Genomic DNA, 19,342 nt, shown 5'->3' on the forward strand with positions numbered 1-19,342 from the left:
TTGACGTACCTATTTCTGAAAGCACTTAAAGGGATAATTCACTAATGAAAATGTAATTTACCATTTTTGACAGAAATTTTGTGTTATTGTTTCTTTAGGAACACTTTACCTGTCAATGCAGCTGTGCCAAAACAAAAACAAAACACTGCTCTTTCAGTGAATGCATATCTTTGCAACTAGATCATCTGAAAATGTAGTTTTTACTGTTTGTCCTTCACACACAGCTGCTTAGATGTGTTGGACACTAAATGACAAACTGCCACTAACACCTGATCAAAGTGTATTAAATAGCCTGAATCCATTATGTTTAACAGGCCGGATTTAAATTCATGTAAAATCCCTTTTGAAGTCAATTAACAAGATTTACATATTCAAACCTCTGATGAGGATTTATCCCCAGATGAGACATATTGTCAACGAACTACCACTTTCTTAACTGAAATGAAGCAGAATTAAAAGTAATTAATAATTAATATTATTTATAAAATTAATATTTATTTAACAAAAAACTTCCTTTGTTTTCTGCGTAAGAACGAAAGTCATACAGATATGAAACAATATCAGAGTAATGGAAATGAAACAAACAAAACATTGATGATAAAAAATAGAAACTATTATTTACTATTTACTACTATTATTATTAATATTTAGCCAAAATACTTACCAAGCTAAAATTAAAATTATAACAAAGTATATAAGCCAATAATAATAATAATTTAAATTGTTAATACTATAATCATATACAAATAATACTAAAATAAAAATGCACACTGGTTGCTTGCAGTGTAGAATTGGATATAAGGATATCTATCAGGCTTGAAAAAATCAATTCAAGACAATCTCTGCTTTTTCATTTTTAATAATCTTTTTTTTATATAGACATTTTAATATGTATATATAAACAGACATTTCGATCCATTTCCCCACCTGCTACCCAACAAACAGACATTCACTCACACAGTCCACTTACATTCACTTCCCATAATAAATTATCTTTCCCTCTAAAGAAAGAGCAAAGCAAATGCACACAGAGAAAGTGGTATATGGTTGACTTGCACGAAATACAGCTTTCATATTAAGATCTGATCTTAGCATCTTTTCGTATCAAGCATCTCGAATCACATGAATGTAAGCAAGGCCTTGATTTAACAAACCTTCTTGGCTTCAGCTGAAATCAACTATGCAAATCTTATTTTGTACTTATTAAAATAAACTATGATAATACTTAAACATCACACTAGATTGTTGCCTGTCACTGTGACAAAAAAATGAATATGACAAATCCAACCGGATTCCATGGATTAACTTCTTTATGACGATGAAATTAACATTTTTAACTGCAGCTACATTTACTTGTCTTTTCGAAAAAAAAAGACTTTTAGTTTAGAATTTGTCTGAAGATTACAAAGAGGACAGATTCACACTAAAGGCACAATCTAAAAAATTGCAACGTTCTCCGCAAGGGAGAGATGAAAACATTATTAAATAACTATCCTGCAGTCAACTTTGTGCATTGCTTTTCCCCTCACATGACACCAAAGCGGTTAATCATCTTGAGAAAATAAAATACATAAATGTAACTCATTCCTGCATATAATAATTCTTGTACATTCCATCTTTATCTGTTCTGTAACTCCGTACAGTTTGCATCATAAGACTTTTAATCAACATCCCCATTTATTTCTTAACATATACGTCCAATATTTATCACCGAACCGTCAATTCTTTTAGGTTTAAAAATCACAGAGCAGCCGTGGTCACGGTGGAAGCGAATAGCTGTGCAAATAGCCGTGGCTCATCACCGGATCCCCCGCGCACTCGTGTCCACATCTGTAAAATACACTATACTAGAACTGCCCCAAAAGACAAACTCAGTTCCTGCTCCCAAATTTGCACCTAAATAGCAGTGAGGACACAAAAGGGGACGTGGGAATACATCAACTAAAATAAAATGCTGGGGAATATATAATAACAAACTCCCTTCACCCCCAAATATACCAAGAAAATCTAACTCTGGACAAAATAGAAAAGATTTCAGAAGTGCTGCTGATTTTTTTGGTGATGTTCACTGACAATGAAATGGCTCTTGATCATTTGCTGAGGGAAGTTATGCTTGCTGCTTGACGCTGAATAAGCTGTATCATCCAGGCACAGTTAGACTACATGTATTATTTCGAACTTTGCCCAAAGAAGATCTCTGTGTAATTAAAGAATAACAATAACACCCACCCAGATTCCTCGTGTCCGCCGAAGTTTTGTCCTGAAAACAAGGACTGTTCACATCCTGTGTACAAACGCACATACAGACGCTCACATACACACACACACACACGCACGCACGCACACACACACACACACACACACACACACATACGTACACCATAGTCTTTCTGAAAATAACGAAACCTCTTCAAACTGTGGATGTCGCACATGCTCTGTGAAGCACACATACACACACTGCATTTATGTCGTCATAAAGGGACCTCCAGCAGCTTTTTGTGTAGGTACTGCTTCACTTCCTCAATCCCGTTCAGTTTCTCCAACTCCAAATAGGGCAACTACAAGTAAAATACAAGTTACATTTTAGAAATATTATATAAACACTGGGATTTAAAATAATTGTCACAATCTACCTTAATATTATAATAAACATTTAGCAAGTTTATTTGATCAAAAATACAGTACAAATGTACAATATTATTACAATTTTAAAAAGCGGAGTTCCATTTAAACACATTTTAAACAGAAATGTATTCCTGTGATCACAAAGCTGAATTTTCAGCATCATTACTTCAGTCTTCAGTGTCACTTGATCCTTCACAAATCTTTCTAATATGCTGATTTGATGCTCAAGAAACTTAAAACATTTCCATTTCTTATTACATCAAAGTGTAAATCAGTTGTGCTGATTAATACTCTTAATATTCTTAATTAATATTACTTTTCATAATTTTTTGACGGATAAAAAGTTTGATTAACTGCATTTATTTGAAATTAGTTGTTGTTTTTTAAATATAATGAATATTGTCTTTTTTGTTCAATTTAATGTCTCCTTGCTGAATACAATTATTCAGTTCAGAAAATAATCTTTTTGCTATATTTTCCCCATGCATATATATCCATATAGACCTAGTTAAACTAGTGTTTTTTTTTATTTTTTTAATGAAAATAGCTCCAATCAGATTAGGTTTGAATGTACTATTGAACTATAACATAAAATTATATTCTGCTATTAAAATTAAGTCCAATACCAATACCAAATATTGGTGGGTTCCTACTATTTAAAGAAACTAGACAGCTTATATGATATCTCAAGCCTGAGTACATCAAATATGTTTTTTTCAGTTTTCACCTGTAGTATGATGTATCCCAATAACTGCAGGTGACGGTCTCTCATTGCCCTGGACCCAACCAGCACATCAGAATTATGGCAGTAATGCCATTTATCATTCACAGACATAATTACCCTGCCACAAAGAAATGACAGAAAGAAAGGGTTAAAAAGATATGCCCAGATGGCAGAGATATACATTTGACTGAACGATAAAGGAAGGACTGACCTCTTCATCTGCTCTCCTGTGGTTCGGTCAGCTTCAGGGTTGTCTGGGTTGTGAAGCTGCAGTGGAGAAGCAGCCACAACGTCACTCTCGCCACCCTCTGGGTACGAAACATCTTCGTAAAACGTAGGAATCTCACAGTCCGGCCCCTGGTTGGCTCCCGTCGCAGCACCTCCCTCATCCTCCAGGATTTTTCCAATGGAGAACTGGAACAGGGAGTCTTGTGGAGCAACCGTGCCTGTAACGGAGGGCCCCGTCTGGGTCAGGCAGTCTGAAGGGCTACTGAGGGTGGAGCTGTCCTGGCTCTCCAGAGAGTGTTCCTTGGCTAGAGTCGAGTAGTAATCTGAAGTGGTGTAATATGGGTTGTATTCCAGCGGGACTGTTCCATTAGGGCCGACCCTCTGAGATCCTCCACTTCCTGCCGCCGCCGCCACTGCTGCTGGACGCATGTGAGCAGAGAGGAAGGCAGACTCCTCTCCTGCTCGTTTGTCGGCCCCTTCCTCCAGTGAAGGGGCGAAGGGAGAGAACTTCTGGAAGTCAGTAGTAAGGGCCGCGACTGAGCCGGGCCCCTCTGGAGATTTGAGGTTCAGTACTACGCACGCGGCTGAACCTGCTGCTAATGATGCTGCTGGTGTGCCTGTTCTGATTGGAAGGACCCGGCCCGTGCTGTCGATCCACAGAAGGAAATCTGCCAGAAGGAACATGCCACGTGAATTTCATAATAATGCTAAAATTACTGTTAATATTTGTATATAAAATTACTTTACAGTTACTTAAAATTGTAATAATTTTTCACGATATTTGTAAGCTTACTTTTACTGTTCATTTCCACTGAATAAATGCACACTAAGCATAAGACACTAATTACTACTATTTAATAACAATATGATATAAAAATAAAACTTTTTAGAAATCAATACTCAACAGTCAACATATACAGACATATGTACCAGAACATTATGGATTAATTTCGTAACAGCACCAGAATTAAAGTTAATATTTATAATCCTACACAATAAAAATTTATAATGCATTCATACAGTTATTGACAATATTTAGATTTGATTTTTTTTTTTTTTTTTTAATGGCACTGGCCATGAATTTTTTGGTTTGGCTGCAATATCATATAGACCCACTCTGCTCTCTTGCCATCTGAACATCTCTATCAGTCGATTATTACACAAATGCATGGATCACAAAAAGAAAATGACCTGTGTAATATCCTGGTGCGAGAACTTCATCTTGTTTGTAGCCATGCTCACCAACAAGCTGCCGGAGTGCCTCTGCCACCAGACCTTTATAACTGCAACACAAACAGATAAACTGATGCAACATCTCTTTTGGATTTCAGGAGACTGGCAGGCCACTGAAGTCACTAACCTGTATTTGCGGTTCACCTCATCCGCAGTTAAAGCGTGGTCGAACATGAGCACTTTGTGGGTATCCTGAAGGCGAGGTCCAGTGTAGTCCCTGTATTCCAGCTCCACGGCTGCGTCCAGTAGTGAAAGGTATCGACGTACGATCAGGGCATATGGGCTGTCTACAAGACACAGAGAAAAGTGACAGTAAACTCTTTTACAACAATACAAAAGAATTCCAATAAATGCGGTTTATAAAAACTGAGCTTTCTATTGACAGAATGTTTTGAAAAATAAAAATCTAATTTCTGCAAAAATATGAAATCATAATAATATTCGCAATATTGCTGTTTCTTTACTGAATTTATAAGGAAACACATTCAGCCTTGTTAAGCATGAGAGAGTTCTTAAAATCTTAAAATCTCTGTTTTTTTAAACTCACAAACCCCAAACTCAAATTTTTGATAGTCTATTTTAAGAAACTTTTAAAATAATTTTAGTAAAAATTTAAATGATTAAAAAAAAACTATTCTTTCTTCTGTAAGGTGAAAACAAATGATTAACTAAATTGCAATAAATGTTTAAGTATTGATACATTATGACAGTATTTTCTCTGCTGAATTTAATAATTTGAAACATGACCTAGCCATTCCTTTATCCTTTTTGCAATACAGTATAATATTGTCTTTATTTATACTAGCAAAACAAGTATAAATAAATACTATTAATGAATTGCAATGAAAGTTATTTAAAGTAAATAAATGAAAATAAAAAGTTATTTATGAAATAATTCCACCAGCAGAGGTCACTATTGCCATCTGTCACCTGTTTGTAATGTTTGTACTGGTCTAATTCAGTTTTAGTGTTTACTTATGTCTGACCGGGGTACTATAAATACGTTTAATTAAATATTAAAAAACAAACATGAAGCCTTGAACCATCTGAGCAAATAAGGATATTTAAAGGCTCACTATTTGATCTTTTCAAGAGACAAGCACTAGTCTTCTTAGCAATCCACAAACACGTTAGCTTTCAAACAACCATTCAGTAATGACAAACTCCAACTCACTGGTAACATTACTGATGAACGATGGAGAGAAGACACGGTGAAGAACGAGCCCAGGAAAATGGCCCAGCTGAAACAAAGACATGAGGATGTTTACGGTGGCCAGCGGAGAACTCAGAGCCTTTAGTTCAAGCACCATCTCCAGTTTGGAGAAAAACTGAGCTTCATTAGCCGGCCGATAACTCATGCGACTGAATGGGAAAACAAGCTTCTGGATCACCTAGACACAGAAAAAGTTCAAAGGGAAAAGTTAAATACAATAAATTGCTCAGCTGGTTTTATTAGCATTATATAATATGCAAAATAAAAAAAAATTATTTATTTTTTAAGATTCTTTCATATAGAAACAACTTTTTAGCACCAGATCTTGAGTAGTCTAACCTTGCTGTCCAAGTATTCACCCTTCTTGACCAAGAAGTCAGCGATAGTGTCCAGCAAGCGCGTCTCTCTGAGGCGATGGCGAGCGATGTATTTGGCGATGAGGGCCATGGTGTAAGGCGTAATGCTATCGACCTTTTTAGGCAACTCCTCTGGAAAAGAGAAAAAGGTTTTCAAGTTAGCCTCATTCCTCATTCCACTTTTGGCAAGAGCATGCATGAATCTGAAAGTGACAAAATACTTTGCTTGCTGTATTAAAATATGTTAATTACACCATTTTTGTATTTTAAAATGACATTTTTTGGTGCATTCATGGCCTAATAGATAGAGAGTAGGACTTATAACCTGAAGGCTGTGGCTTAAGGAGGCAAACTGTCTCTAATTTTTGAACAAGACAAATGTGTTTTTAACTCACCTGCGAGGCTGCTCACAAACTTCTCCTGCCTGTTCTGGTAGAAGAGGTGAGAGCTGAAGATAAGCTCTAAGCTCTTGTTGCTAGCCTCCCTGGCACACGCTGAGAGCATCTCATCCAGCAGAGCCATCTCATGGTCCCTGACGCTGCTAACGCTGGCCAGCGTGTGCTTGACCAGCCTCAGGATCTTGCGGTTCACCACTAGCTGCTCAGGAGAAACTCCATCCGCCGCCCGCAGCGCTCTCCATTTTGTGCGGTAGTAGGAGAGCAGGAGGAAGAGCGTTTGGGGGTGGCGCTCCCGCTCAATGTTCTTCTCTAGCCCGGCGAGACATGATTCAATCAAGGGATGCTGGCTGGACGGATGAAGCTTCATGCTGCTGCTGAAAACCATGGAGATGTCCTTTTGGTTGAACTGGGACAGGCGAGCCTGGGACTCTTCCTCCAGAACCTGTACGATCTGAGAGTCACTGGGCAGCCCTGAGTTAGACGGAGAACACACAGAATCAATACAACAATACATGTTGTTATATTAAAATATTATATTGAGGAACTATAGAAATTAACTAAGTTACATAGTATCACAAGCTATACTGAAAATGTTTTTCAAACAAAGTTTCAATTTAAATTTCTAAATTTTTGTAATTATTTGGGCACCCTTTTATATATATTATATATATTTATACATTATACATAACATTCTACATTTATATATATTTATACATTATACATAACTGAAATTATGTGCTATAAAGAAAAATCTGCACATATACATATGTACACACACACACACACACATAATATATATATATATATATATATATATATATATATATATATATATATATATATATAAAAATCATTATTTTTTATATATAAATATATATTGTTTGCAATTGTTCATTTTTTGTTTATAGCACATCATTTAACCAATTAACCCTGTTAAATTTTAAATAAATCCTTGGAAGTTAAGAAATCTGACTTTCTGACAAAAAGGTTATATTTAATATCAACATCATTTGCTTAATAAAAAAAAATTGCAGTTTTTTAGATCTAATATTTAAAAGTGTCTGCCCATGTTATCTAATGCAGCGTACATTAACTTTAGCTAAGCTATTGAACTAAACAGGAAGGACTCACCAAGAGCAGCTACAGCATAAAGGCAGTTAACAATGCTGAAGTTGTCAAACTTGGAGCAGTCATTAACAATGGCATCACAGAGAGTCTGAAAATCCTGATTATCAAGAATCTGTCGTATGGCATTCTCCCCCGAACCTCCGGCAGAGGACGCAGGTAAGGCCCCGTCACCGGCTCCTCCTCCTCCTCCACCGCCGCCTGATCCGCTCCCACCAGCCTGACCTCCAGCCTGCTGCAGCACCAGGAGCTGACCAATCTTCTGTAGGGCAATGGGGTAATGATTGTGCGAGATCTTCCCTGGATTCTGCGTGACCCAGCGCAGGACTTCATCCACGGTGCGCGAGCGATCGATCAACCGCTTCATGGTAAAGAAGGTGTCGTAGCTCATCTTCTCGTGGATGAAGTTCCAGGTCTTTTTCTTGCCGTGGTGCAAATGAGCATGGGGCTGGTAGTGTGGAGGTGGGAGGTGGGTGACTTGAGGGTGCGTGTGGAAGTGCTGGTGGGTCTGGTAGTGGGGCCGATGGGCGTCCAGACGGGCTTGATAAACGGGTGGGTAGCTCTGAGGCTGATGGACATGGGGGTGATGAGGTGGGAGCGGATGATGGTGGTTCTCCAGCATGGGCGGCCCTCCTCCCATCAGGCCGATGCGGCGACCCGGCTTGCCCCCGCCACCGCTGTACATACGTGTGGTGTACATACTAGTGAGAGCACCTAGACTCAGTAGGCTAGAACACTGGTGGGGCGAGGAGAATCTCCTGCAGGTTAAGAGGCCAAAGCACACAGGCAGTCCCAGCATGGTATACAGGGTGGTCCAACAGTGAAGTTCAAAAGAACACTCCTACAAACAGAAAGCACACGTTTTACCGAGTACACTTGACAGTACAAATTATTATTATTTTTTGTCTTTATCCAGCAGCTTTTAGGGCTAAACCGCAGCGAGATGCAACATTATGGTTGAGCACTTAAAGAAACTCATCTCTACACTAACGAATCAGGCAGGAGGTGCTCCAGAAATAGACAGTAACTTGAGAATTGTCAGGCTGATGTGCCCTTTCCATCAGGCGCTGAGCGGAGGAGAGGATATCCCGTCCCATATCCCAATCAGACCTCATTTATGAATCAGGATGGTTCTCTTAGACAGTAAAATGATACTGATTCTAAGCTTGATCCAAATACAAAATATTAAAAGCAGCTATCCAGACAAAAGTTTGAGTTTGGGAATTTTTTAAAAGAAATTAGTACTTTATTTAACAAGACCGATTAAAATTATGCAAATGAGACTGTAAAAGCTTATAATAGTTGTTAAAAATATATTTATAATACACGCTACTCTGTAAATGTAGCATGCTTTCCACAAAAACACAACACACGGCATATTCAACATAATAATAATAAAAAAAGTTCTTGAGCACTTTATCGGCACATTAGAAAGATTCTTGAAAGATTATTTGATACTGATAACTGTAATTATTCCCAAGGACTCCCAAAAAATTCATCTTTGTCATTACAGAAACAGAAACTAATTTAAACTGTATAAACTAATATTTCACAATACTGATGTTACTAAATGTTTAAATGCATTCATAATGAATATAAGAGACTTTTTTTTAAAAACGTAAAATACTACACACTTCGGAACAGAATTACACATTCGGGATTGAAGGGAAGAAATATAAAAAAAAAAGCATTTCAAACAAGTACTAATCCAAATATTGTATATTGAATATTGTATTATGAGTCTGCTTTAAACAGAGACAAATGCATCTGCTGTCACTGCCTCATGTTGGGGTTTCAATGGCTGGACTAGTCACTATGGCAACACTGATCGCCTCTGAGAACAACAACATTCTTAGACTATTTTAATGCTGTCTCCACAACATTTTTCCTCTTGAATGAAAATGCTGTCATTTATTCGCTCTCATGCTGTTTGAAACGTAAAAACGCTAAAAGAGATATACACTGCAGTTTGTCCAAGCTGTTCTCATCCATTCAAGGATCGGTCCAACGGTGGTAGTTACAGCTGTCGTAAGATTTTCACCTTTTAACTTTAACACTTTCCTCACAGAAATTCCCTGCATGCCTTCAGACTTGGAATATAGTCATACAAAATACTTTTAGAATGCTTTTGTCAACGTGTATAGCTTTCCACAAAAATATTAAGCAGCACAACTATTTTTAACAACGGATATTCGCAAACATATTTCCTGAGCGTCAAATCAGCATATCAGAAGGATTTCTGAAAGATCAATTGACACTAAAACTGGAAAATTTGCCATCATGGGAATAATCAGATTTTAAAAGGTATCAAGTTATTTTCAACTGTAATTAGATTTTTTTTTCCCATACAAGAACCTCAATTGTGACCCCACAGCTTTCAAGAATGATTTTCATTGATAATGGCGATTTTTTTTTTAGCTCATAATATCTTCAGATTGCAGTCAAATGAACTACTTTAATTATGCTTTTCCCCTCATTCGCTAAATTCTGCGTTCCACAGAAAAAAGAAAGTCATTCACGTTCAGAAGAACAGGGTGAGTAAACGATATTTAACGAAGGATAACTGTTCCTTTAACTCAAGCGTCCAGCATTCTCTTTTACACTTGTTATTAGTTTTAAATGTACCTGAACAGTCAAGAGTAAATACACAGAATCGCATTCATAAATGTACCACTATAAAATAAAGCGGGTCTAAAACGTTCCCCTTTCGACGCAGCCGTAAGTCCTGGCGTGATAACGTCGTTAAAAGCAGGCTTACATGTTTATCTCAGAGGCTGGCGCATGGATGGATGTGCAGGGTCAGGAGGATGACTTCGCACGCAGGAATTGGTGGCATTGGCAAGATTATTGCTCTCGATTCAGATTCGACGGTTAACTGTGCTGCACAGCCGCTTGGATTCACAAACTGATTTTAAATAAAGTCTCTAACGGGACTGACATGTTGTAAAAGCAGGATTTATGGAGCATCTGCCGAGGCCCCCCGAAGAGGAGCAGAGCTGCGCGCTGCTAACAAACTGCTACACCGAAGAAGAAGATTTCACAGTATCTGCGCGTTGAAGCTGCGGTGGATCTGCTCCGCGTCACGAAATGGCGACAGCTTTATTAAAATATGGCTAATATAGTGCGTGAATTTGGGGCGATCCGATAGGACATGGCTTGAACAACATGCGCGACTCTTTCCCAGCAGCTAAAGTCAGTGATTATCAGTGTAGGTGAAGGTAAAGCTGCCTGAGCGGAATTGTTTCTCTCGGTGGTCTCGGTACAGATCCACACGCGAGACTCGTGTCCTGTCGCCGCGGTGGACTCGTCTTGTCAGGGCCTGTAACCTCGGGGTGCCCAGCCTTCCGTTACACTCCCCTTGCACTCCGCCAGTGGTCATCCGCCACCCCGGTGATCGCCATGTTCCCGGAAGTCAACAGAGGCAGTCCGGAAACACGTGCTTGTCTGGCAGACAGATTTTTTCCCCTTTGTCATAATAATAGTTTTTCTGATTTTAATGGAAATTTAAAATAACAAAATATTGTTGACGTATTGAATTCATTAAACAATATAAACGTCAAATACTGCCTTTCAACGTTTTAATTCATTATTTTAAATTAATTTATTCCTATATTTTACCACACAGTTAAGGCAAGGTATTTTCTATCTATCTATCTATCTATCTATCTATCTATCTATCTATCTATCTATCTATCTATCTATCTATCTATCTATCTCTGTGTGTGTTTGTGTTTTAATGGTAAAAGTAATTCACAAAAACTGCAAGAATCTAAATAAATAAATAATACCTTTTTATCAGATATGACGTCATTCACTGTTAATATGTTTGCTTCCTTTTAGTATTTTACTGATTTTGCTCAAATAATCAGGTGCAATATTTGAAATTTCCTCAGATTTGTTTAATTAAAAAATAAGATGACTTTCCCCGTTGTCTAAAGTTTGTAATTCTCAAGAAATGCAAGACTGCAAACTGTACTAACATTTAAGCAGGAACCTTTATTTACTTTATTTTAATGTGAATTATAAGACTATTTTTATAGGCAGGACAGTGAGGTCATGAAAACAAGGTACGCCTAATGCTAACAGTCGACTTCTAACAATTAAACTGGCAAAACGTACTGTTTACACATATTTACACATATACACAGCAGTTTTTAGTTCAGAAGTTACACCAAAAGGTGTCAAAAATCATGATTTGTATTGTTAGAAACTTCAAGGACAACTTCACAATACGCTTTCTGCTAATAATATTTTAAAAATATATAAACAAACAGCTCTAGTGTTGCAGGCCAGGCTGACCTCATACCAATCTGCAAGAAAGAAAATGTTGGTTATAATTAATTGAAAATTATTAATATAAAAAAAGTGAAAAGTTGTGAAAGTTTCACCTTTTTCTGCTTTGAATCAGTCTGTCTTCATGACCCCTAAGCAGCATAAACTTCCTCTTTCAGAAGGGAGCAGACTTTCTCTTCTCTCTGGTGCAGTGTTTCTGCTTCTTTTCCACTCCATTGTATTTGCTCCTAATTCTGTTCCAGAAGCCGCCTGGTCACAGATAGAATATGAAAACCGCACTTGATCCTTTGTCAATTCTGTCCACAATTGTGCAATCAGCAACCAGCTCTTTGTTTAGTTTTCACTTTTTAACTTTCTCTTTCAGTGGTCTCTTAACTTCAAAAGTCTTGTCTGGTTTACACCAGTAGTTCCCCATTTTAAAAAAGTAACTTCTTTTATTGCAGATAAGAGCAGTCATTTCTTCATTCCAACATGCATGCATAAGACAGTAGTCATTTCCCCTAATTAATAAAGAAAGTGCTGTATAAAGTAATAGCAAATAATTATTTGTCTTTTATCTGTACTAAAAATTACAATTACTGTGAAATGTCTCTTATGTGTCTGTTCAAAAGTTTTCATTTAACTCGGTCACCCAAATTCATTGTAATTCCACACAATTGTCTTAAGATATATTGAGTTAAGTCATGAGTTATCTTAAGGCGCTTTTGCACCGGGGGAATCAGTTCCTAGAATCATTGGCAGAAGTTCCTTTTTTCCGTGTTTACACGACAGGAACTAGAAACATATTTTGTTCTAGGAGCATCCTAAAAGAAAAATCTAGCACCAGCTCAAAGGTCCATAGCCAAATTACTACAGAAACAGTCGGAGAATGAACAGCTTGAGACAGCAGTGAAAAATGTTCATTGCAGAGCATAACATAGCATTGAGGACCTCTTGAAAGGGGTCTTGAAAGATACATTTTAAAATTCAAAAACAGCTAGGCACATGATCCTCGGTCACACAAAGACAACTGCAATAGCCAAGCATGTCATTGCCGACTGTTACTTTTGCTTTTTTGAGTCTAATTGAAATCCTGAAAAGGAAAAAAAATCAGCATTTTAATTGACGGTCAACACCAGAAATGTGAAAATGCTTTGTGTCTTTATTTTTTTTTCTTTCAGACCCGTTTCTGGAAACAGTGCAGGTGGAAATACTGCCATGTTAAACTCCACAAACTACTGAAGGCTCTGGCTAGATGGCTGTCACTGAGCAAAGTTGTTAAACATGTCTGCCCAGTGAAATACCCAGCATGCTCAGATTTCAGTAGCCGTCCTGTCAGATTTTCATGTGTGCTGTCATAATTTTCTGTGGAGAAATCAAGAAACAGTTTGACTTTGACGATGCCCTCTTGACCCAAATCATGTGCTTCTCCCTTGCCAGCACAACCAAAGCCAAGGCATTAGCAGAGCATCCATCTTTTGCTTCTCTTCATGCAACATTGTCACAGTTGATTGACAGAAAAGTAACAGACACAGAGGCTTTCCAAGCCACTGATGAACAGTAAAGGCGACTGCCACTCATGGCCTTAATGAAGACACAAAGTCAATAGATGTTAATAAATTCTGGCACCATATCTCTACTTTGGAAGATTTTGAGGGGGTAACAGTTTTCAGAGAATTGTAAAAGTTTGTGCAGGCTTCCAGTGACAGCGACTCAGTGGTGGAGTTTGGACCTCCTCCACCACAAGGTAAACACCTGGTTATTTATTTATTGTGGTAATTTGCAGGTCCTGTCAAAACGTGCTGGTCTAGGTATTCTGTACGTCTTCTTGTATTGGTCTAGGTTTTCTGACTTATTATTCTGATTAATTTTCTTCCAAATACAACAATTTTGGCAGTGCCCCGCAGGACCATAGCCAACCAGTTTTGTCAGAGCTATAAGTGCAAAAATATTTTCACATTGTCTCATTTAATTTGCATTAATAGTACATTAAGGCTAAATTATTATTTGTAATTAATGTTAAAAAAACATCTCTCACAACTCGCAATTTTTTAAAAATAAACCCACAATAAAAAAAGCGTGGAGGCCTCTAACTTTGACAGATGCAGATACATTAAATATTGTTCATCAAAAAATATGCAATATTGACGTGCCGTAAACCCCTAAATTTTACAGGTGGGATAAAATGTCAGGACAGAACAATCAGAAATTGGCTCCGATCAGCGATGTCTCAGGACAGATTTCAGATCTTTCCGTACTTCACATCTTTTTACACTGAAACGCAACCCCTGCGTTTTTGTCCGACTGAGTAGCGAAACAAACTTGCAGCCAATCAGTAGTAAGTGAGACCAGGTGTAACATGGTGAGATTCGTAACAACACCATTTCCACCTTTCAGGGGGTCCTATGATAATTTCATTATTAGCCACTTCCACACTGATCTTTTATGGTTTAAGTACTTTATAAGAAAACTTTATTAAGAAAAACATATTTTCATGTATAAATATTTTGACCAAAACTATAGTTTGCTTCGTACTTAAACTTTTGCATATAAGACATGTAAGTTAGAGTTAAGAATTACTGTTACCCAACGCCAAGAGCCTTGCCCCTGATGAACACTATCACTCAGGACAGAGATCTCTGGTGTTTCAGTACACCCATACGAAAAGAAGACAGACTCCAGACAATGCTTTCAGATATGCTTTAATCACTGCCTCAAACCAAACCAAACCAATCACTCATAATCCTCACAACAAAACGATCACAACAGTTTATATAGCACAGGTGCCAAGATGGCATAACTCTAGTTACTCTACAAAGCAAATTATTATTATTTCAGCTTGTTAATCAAATTGCTTAAGTTGTGAGTTATGTTTTTTCATATATATATATATATATATATATATATATATATATATATATATATATATATATATATATATATATATATATATATATATATATATATATATATATATCACACACACACACACACACACACACACACACACACACACATATATATTCAAGCAGATGTCTAGCCAACGCAGTTGCAAATGTTCTTGATCCTTTTTACGTCTCAGACGCATCCAGAACAACCAATTTCTTGCTGGTTTTTTTCTCTTTTTTGGTACAATACATGCGAAGCTCCAGGAATGTGACCGTTCACTAACGGGGGATTCTGACATTCATTCAATCTTATTTTTATCTGCAATGAGAAGAATAAGAACCTTTTAGTGCAGGAATATCTCTAGGATGGATCATGATGGTGTTTTTTGTCCCCACGGACTACTGTAGTAATCTGTGATTTACCTCTTCTTTTTGTCTGAGAAGTAAACATGGTTTCATGCTTCCATTACAATGAATACAGGAGACCTGGGGCTAAGAAAAATACCACAGAAATGTGTGAAACTGTAAAGTTTTAATACAGTGACTTCAGCAGGCACTATTATTCTCTGATATTAAATACTTACTGCCTTATTGTGGATTTTACATTCTTCCCGATGGACACTTGGTGTTTTTTTGGCACATGAGGTGGGTCTGAGGATCACATTCATTACACTCTTCGTCTGTCATAAAGGGGAAAGACACAGGTAAAAATGCTACATAAACATAAAAGCTCAAAGATTTGATGTATTTTAAGGCACATGCACAGAAAACAAACAAACCAACACATTTCATCTTGTGAATGAAATACTTACTCTTTGGATAATGGTGTAAAAGTCAAGGTGTTTGTCTTTTCCGTAAACATCATTGGCTTTTTTTATCGCCTCGTCAACAATGCCTCTCTCACGTTCGTTTAAATCCTCATATTTCTGTCCCTTTGTGAGCTCCAGCAGGAACAGAACACTAAACAAGAACAGCATGCCTCTCATCTTGACCAGCGACTGAAGAGCTGTGCTGTTTTCTGATCTGTTTTAGAATCAGTTATGAATCACGTCTACACAGTTCACAGCAGCTGTGATTGGTCTGCTCTGTAAGCAGCGGCCCTCCCCTGAGATCATGAAAAATGCAAAACATATTTTGGCATCTTGTGCAAATATTACCCTTGGCTTGTGGCTGCATTTGAATCCACTGTTTATACCATCTTTTTTCACTACATATTTACCACAAATCTAGCGCCTGTTAAACTTTTAAACAGAGGACAATAATCACAAACGAACTACTGCACAAGTGTATTTCAGTTCTACAATTTCCTAAAGAGAAAGAGACTGAAATTGACCTAAGTGACAATTGAATGTTTTGACATTTAAAAGCAAGATATTTTAAACAATATTTATCCAATTAATGCCAAATTTTGTATGTATCATCTAGATTCATCAAATGGTTAGAAAGGATCCTCGGTTTCACAGAAAAGGTTTAAGTCTGAGCTTATTTAACTAAAAGAATCTTTCTCAAACTTATCTTAAAATATATCAGTGCCTTTATTTTGTCTCAAAATGCACAAAATGAATTGGTTTACATCTTCTAAATCATCTGTCTAAAATTCTTTTGATATTTTTTGGCATTAGTGTCTATAAAGGATACATGAAATAAAAAGGAATTGTGAGAACCTGTCGGCTGGTTTAAGAGGAGATCGAAAAAGTCATTTTTGCCAACTCAAAATAAATGCTATTACTCGGAATTGAGATCTAGTGTTTTACTACACCTGCGGTAGAAACCAGACTCTAACAATGCCTTTGAACATGCTTTAATCACAGGAGGACATCATACCATTCAGAAAATCCTCACAAAAAATATATATATGTAGCATAGGTGCATGGCAAAGATGACGTGATTCATTATATCATTTTTGTCTAAAATAATAGACTCCTCACACAGGCAATTCAGTAAACCACCCCCTTTATTACTGGCAAAAAAAGTGTTTTTGATTACTTCAGCTTGTTACTCAACTCATGGATTATTGTTATATTCAGAATACAAAAATTCTTTAGGAGTCTAAAGTGACCGAAGCCTTGAAATGTATTGTTTTTTTTCTCCAAGAAAATTATTGTACTATTCTAGTTTTATTTCTCTACCACTTTTTAATAAATGCAATATTTCACACTTAAACAGAGTGAAGGCGTTTAAAATCCATTTTTTGGGCTGTCTGGATAAAAAAAACTTATGCTTTTTTTTTTGTCAAGGTTTAGATATTTTTGTGTAGACAAGTATCATGTTTTACATGATTACAGTCAAACATCAAAATCTTGTCGGAAAAGGGGCATTTTTGGTTTTGATAATTAACAAATCTAACAAAATAAGGAATAGTGATAATTCAAAACACTTTATACAAACATTTTGAAAGGAACAGATATTTTATACAATATTTGACTAATACCTGCTGTATTCCCCTTAGCAGGAGCAAGAAAGACTCCATGCTATGCTTTTAGATATGCTTTAATCACAGCCAGGAGGACTTCAGCACAACGATATACATCCATTGGTTCTTATGTTTGCTCGTTACTCAGGTCATGCTTTGTTATGGTTTTTCTTAGACAGACATCTAGCCACATCATTTAATTACACTTGATATTTAAACACATTAACACAAGTGTCTAGGACATTCAGTACATGTTGTAAGTATATGAATCTTAGCATGCAAGTACTGAAATGTCAGTTGCGATTAATTTTAAACGATTAATATAAATCATTCCTTCACGCGTTACATTTCTTTAATATTTGCATCTTTCAAATAGCCAGTAGCAAATGGTCTTGATCCTTTTTACATCTCAGATGCATCCAAGACATCCAGTTAGTTGCTGTCCATCTCCTGTTTGGAACATTATATTTGCTGAGCCATGATAATGCTTATTTACCGACTGGGAACTCTGACATTCATTCATCTTTTTTTCTATCTGGAAGACAAGAAAGAACCTTTTAGTGCAGGAATATCTCTAGGATGGATCATGATGGTGTTTTTTGTCCCCACGGACTACTGTAGTAATCTGTGATTTACCTCTTCTTTTTGTCTGAGAAGTAAACATGGTTTCATGCTTCCATTACAATGAATACAGGAGACCTGGGGCTAAGAAAAATACCACAGAAATGTGTGAAACTGTAAAGTTTTAATACAGTGACTTCAGCAGGAATTTAGACAGTTATTCTCTGATATTAAATACTTACTGCCTTATTGTGGATTTTACATTCTTCCCGATGGACACTTGGTGTTTTTTTGGCACATAAGGTGGGTCTGAGGATCACATTCACTACACTCTTCGTCTGTCATAAAGAGGAAAGACACAGGTACATGTAACTAGCATAAAAATGCTAAAACATAAAAGCTTAAACATATGATGTATTTTAAGGCACATGCACAGAAAAACAAACCAACAAATTACAACTTGTGTTTGAAATAACTTACTGTTTTCTCAATGGTGTAAAAGTCAAGGTGTTTGTCTTTTCCGTAATCCTCATTGGCTTTTTTTATCGCCTCGTCAACAATGCCTCTCTCAAGTTCGTTTAAATCCTCATATTTCTGTCCCTTTGTGAGCTCCAGCAGGAACAGAACACTAAACAAGAACAGCATGCCTCTCATCTTGACCAGCGACTGAAGAGCTGTGCTGTTTTCTGATCTGTTTTAGAATCAGTTATGAATCACGTCTACACAGTTCACAGCAGCTGTGATTGGTCTGCTCTGTAAGCAGCGGCCCTCCCCTGAGATCATGAAAACAAGAGGGTTTGTGTTGGTTTTATAAAGGAAATTTAAATCGTTTAAAAGATATTTTGGAAGAAAAAAAAAGTTGAAAAGAACACGTGTTAACACATTAAAATGCCTGAGCTGTATTTAACCACTTTAATAAGACAATTTATAAACACTTTTGGTAAGAAAAACTGAAGAAAAAAAAACTAGCATTGCAAATACGATTTGGGACAGAAAACAGTTCCCCAAATAAGCTACTTCGGTTTAAAAAGGACAGTATTCAGAAATATTATCCAGAAAAGGCTGCATGATCAGTGTGGTTGTACAATACGAGCGATATTATTCTGTAATTTGAAAAAAGCAGCATGGACTTGAGATTTATTTGATGCTCATGGTTACCATCTGCTTGTAAGAGTACAAGTGCAAAGTTTACACATATGCCGATAAAGCATTCAATGTTTGATTTGAACTCAGAGCAACATATGCAAATATTACCCTTGACTCGTGGCTGCATTTGTATCCACCATTTACTCTTTATTTCACTTTA

General features: G+C 36.9%; 3 protein-coding genes across 4 annotated transcripts; all 3 read right to left on the bottom strand.

The window, feature by feature from the left end:
• Positions 1-841: 841 nt before the first annotated feature.
• Positions 842-11,376, bottom strand: fastk (Fas-activated serine/threonine kinase). Of its 2 annotated transcripts, none has more exons than XM_043264169.1 (10): positions 10,661-11,376; positions 7,909-8,743; positions 6,775-7,248; positions 6,363-6,511; positions 5,985-6,051; positions 4,938-5,097; positions 4,769-4,860; positions 3,561-4,245; positions 3,353-3,467; positions 842-2,558 (listed from the first exon to the last, which is right to left on the bottom strand). In XM_043264169.1, exons 2-10 carry the CDS (start codon positions 8,699-8,701, stop codon positions 2,472-2,474), a joined length of 2,622 nt encoding a protein of 873 aa, XP_043120104.1. In that variant the 5' UTR covers positions 8,702-8,743; positions 10,661-11,376; the 3' UTR covers positions 842-2,471. The 2 variants fall into 2 exon arrangements, with proteins under 2 accessions (XP_043120104.1, XP_043120097.1); XM_043264162.1 differs by having other exon boundaries at positions 5,985-6,201; positions 10,661-11,373.
• A 3,484-nt stretch (positions 11,377-14,860) lies between these two features.
• On the bottom strand, positions 14,861-16,115 carry LOC122358915 (cystatin-like protein). The gene is made up of 4 exons (XM_043258896.1): positions 15,875-16,115; positions 15,647-15,742; positions 15,486-15,554; positions 14,861-15,381 (listed from the first exon to the last, which is right to left on the bottom strand). Exons 1-4 carry the CDS (start codon positions 16,046-16,048, stop codon positions 15,253-15,255), a joined length of 468 nt encoding a protein of 155 aa, XP_043114831.1. The 5' UTR covers positions 16,049-16,115; the 3' UTR covers positions 14,861-15,252.
• A 1,421-nt stretch (positions 16,116-17,536) lies between these two features.
• On the bottom strand, positions 17,537-18,738 carry LOC122358923 (cystatin-like protein). Its single transcript, XM_043258908.1, has 4 exons — positions 18,517-18,738; positions 18,279-18,374; positions 18,112-18,180; positions 17,537-18,010 (listed from the first exon to the last, which is right to left on the bottom strand). The coding sequence occupies exons 1-4, from the start codon at positions 18,688-18,690 to the stop codon at positions 17,885-17,887; spliced, it is 465 nt and encodes a 154-aa protein (XP_043114843.1). The 5' UTR covers positions 18,691-18,738; the 3' UTR covers positions 17,537-17,884.
• Between the last annotated feature and the right edge of the window lie 604 nt (positions 18,739-19,342).

The sequence above is a fragment of the Puntigrus tetrazona genome, chromosome 2, assembly GCF_018831695.1.
Source record: "Puntigrus tetrazona isolate hp1 chromosome 2, ASM1883169v1, whole genome shotgun sequence".
NCBI lineage: Eukaryota > Metazoa > Chordata > Actinopteri > Cypriniformes > Cyprinidae > Puntigrus > Puntigrus tetrazona.

Excerpts from the sequence above, each read along its gene's own strand:
- fastk (XM_043264162.1), bottom strand. The coding sequence starts at position 8,701 with ATGCTGGGACTGCCTGTGTGCTTTGGCCTCTTAACCTGCAGGAGATTC. Across the intron at positions 3,468-3,560 it reads ACAGGAGAGCAGATGAAGAG|GGTAATTATGTCTGTGAATG; the intron begins GTCAGTCCTTCC and ends TCTTTGTGGCAG. Across the intron at positions 2,559-3,352 it reads TGGGATACATCATACTACAG|TTGCCCTATTTGGAGTTGGA; the intron begins GTGAAAACTGAA and ends TTTTACTTGTAG.
- LOC122358915 (XM_043258896.1), bottom strand. The coding sequence starts at position 16,048 with ATGAGAGGCATGCTGTTCTTGTTTAGTGTTCTGTTCCTGCTGGAGCTC. Across the intron at positions 15,743-15,874 it reads TTTACACCATTATCCAAAGA|ACGAAGAGTGTAATGAATGT; the intron begins GTAAGTATTTCA and ends CCTTTATGACAG. Across the intron at positions 15,555-15,646 it reads GTAAAATCCACAATAAGGCA|CCCCAGGTCTCCTGTATTCA; the intron begins GTAAGTATTTAA and ends TATTTTTCTTAG.
- LOC122358923 (XM_043258908.1), bottom strand. The coding sequence starts at position 18,690 with ATGAGAGGCATGCTGTTCTTGTTTAGTGTTCTGTTCCTGCTGGAGCTC. Across the intron at positions 18,181-18,278 it reads GTAAAATCCACAATAAGGCA|CCCCAGGTCTCCTGTATTCA; the intron begins GTAAGTATTTAA and ends TATTTTTCTTAG. Across the intron at positions 18,011-18,111 it reads TTCTCAGACAAAAAGAAGAG|ATAGAAAAAAAGATGAATGA; the intron begins GTAAATCACAGA and ends CTTGTCTTCCAG.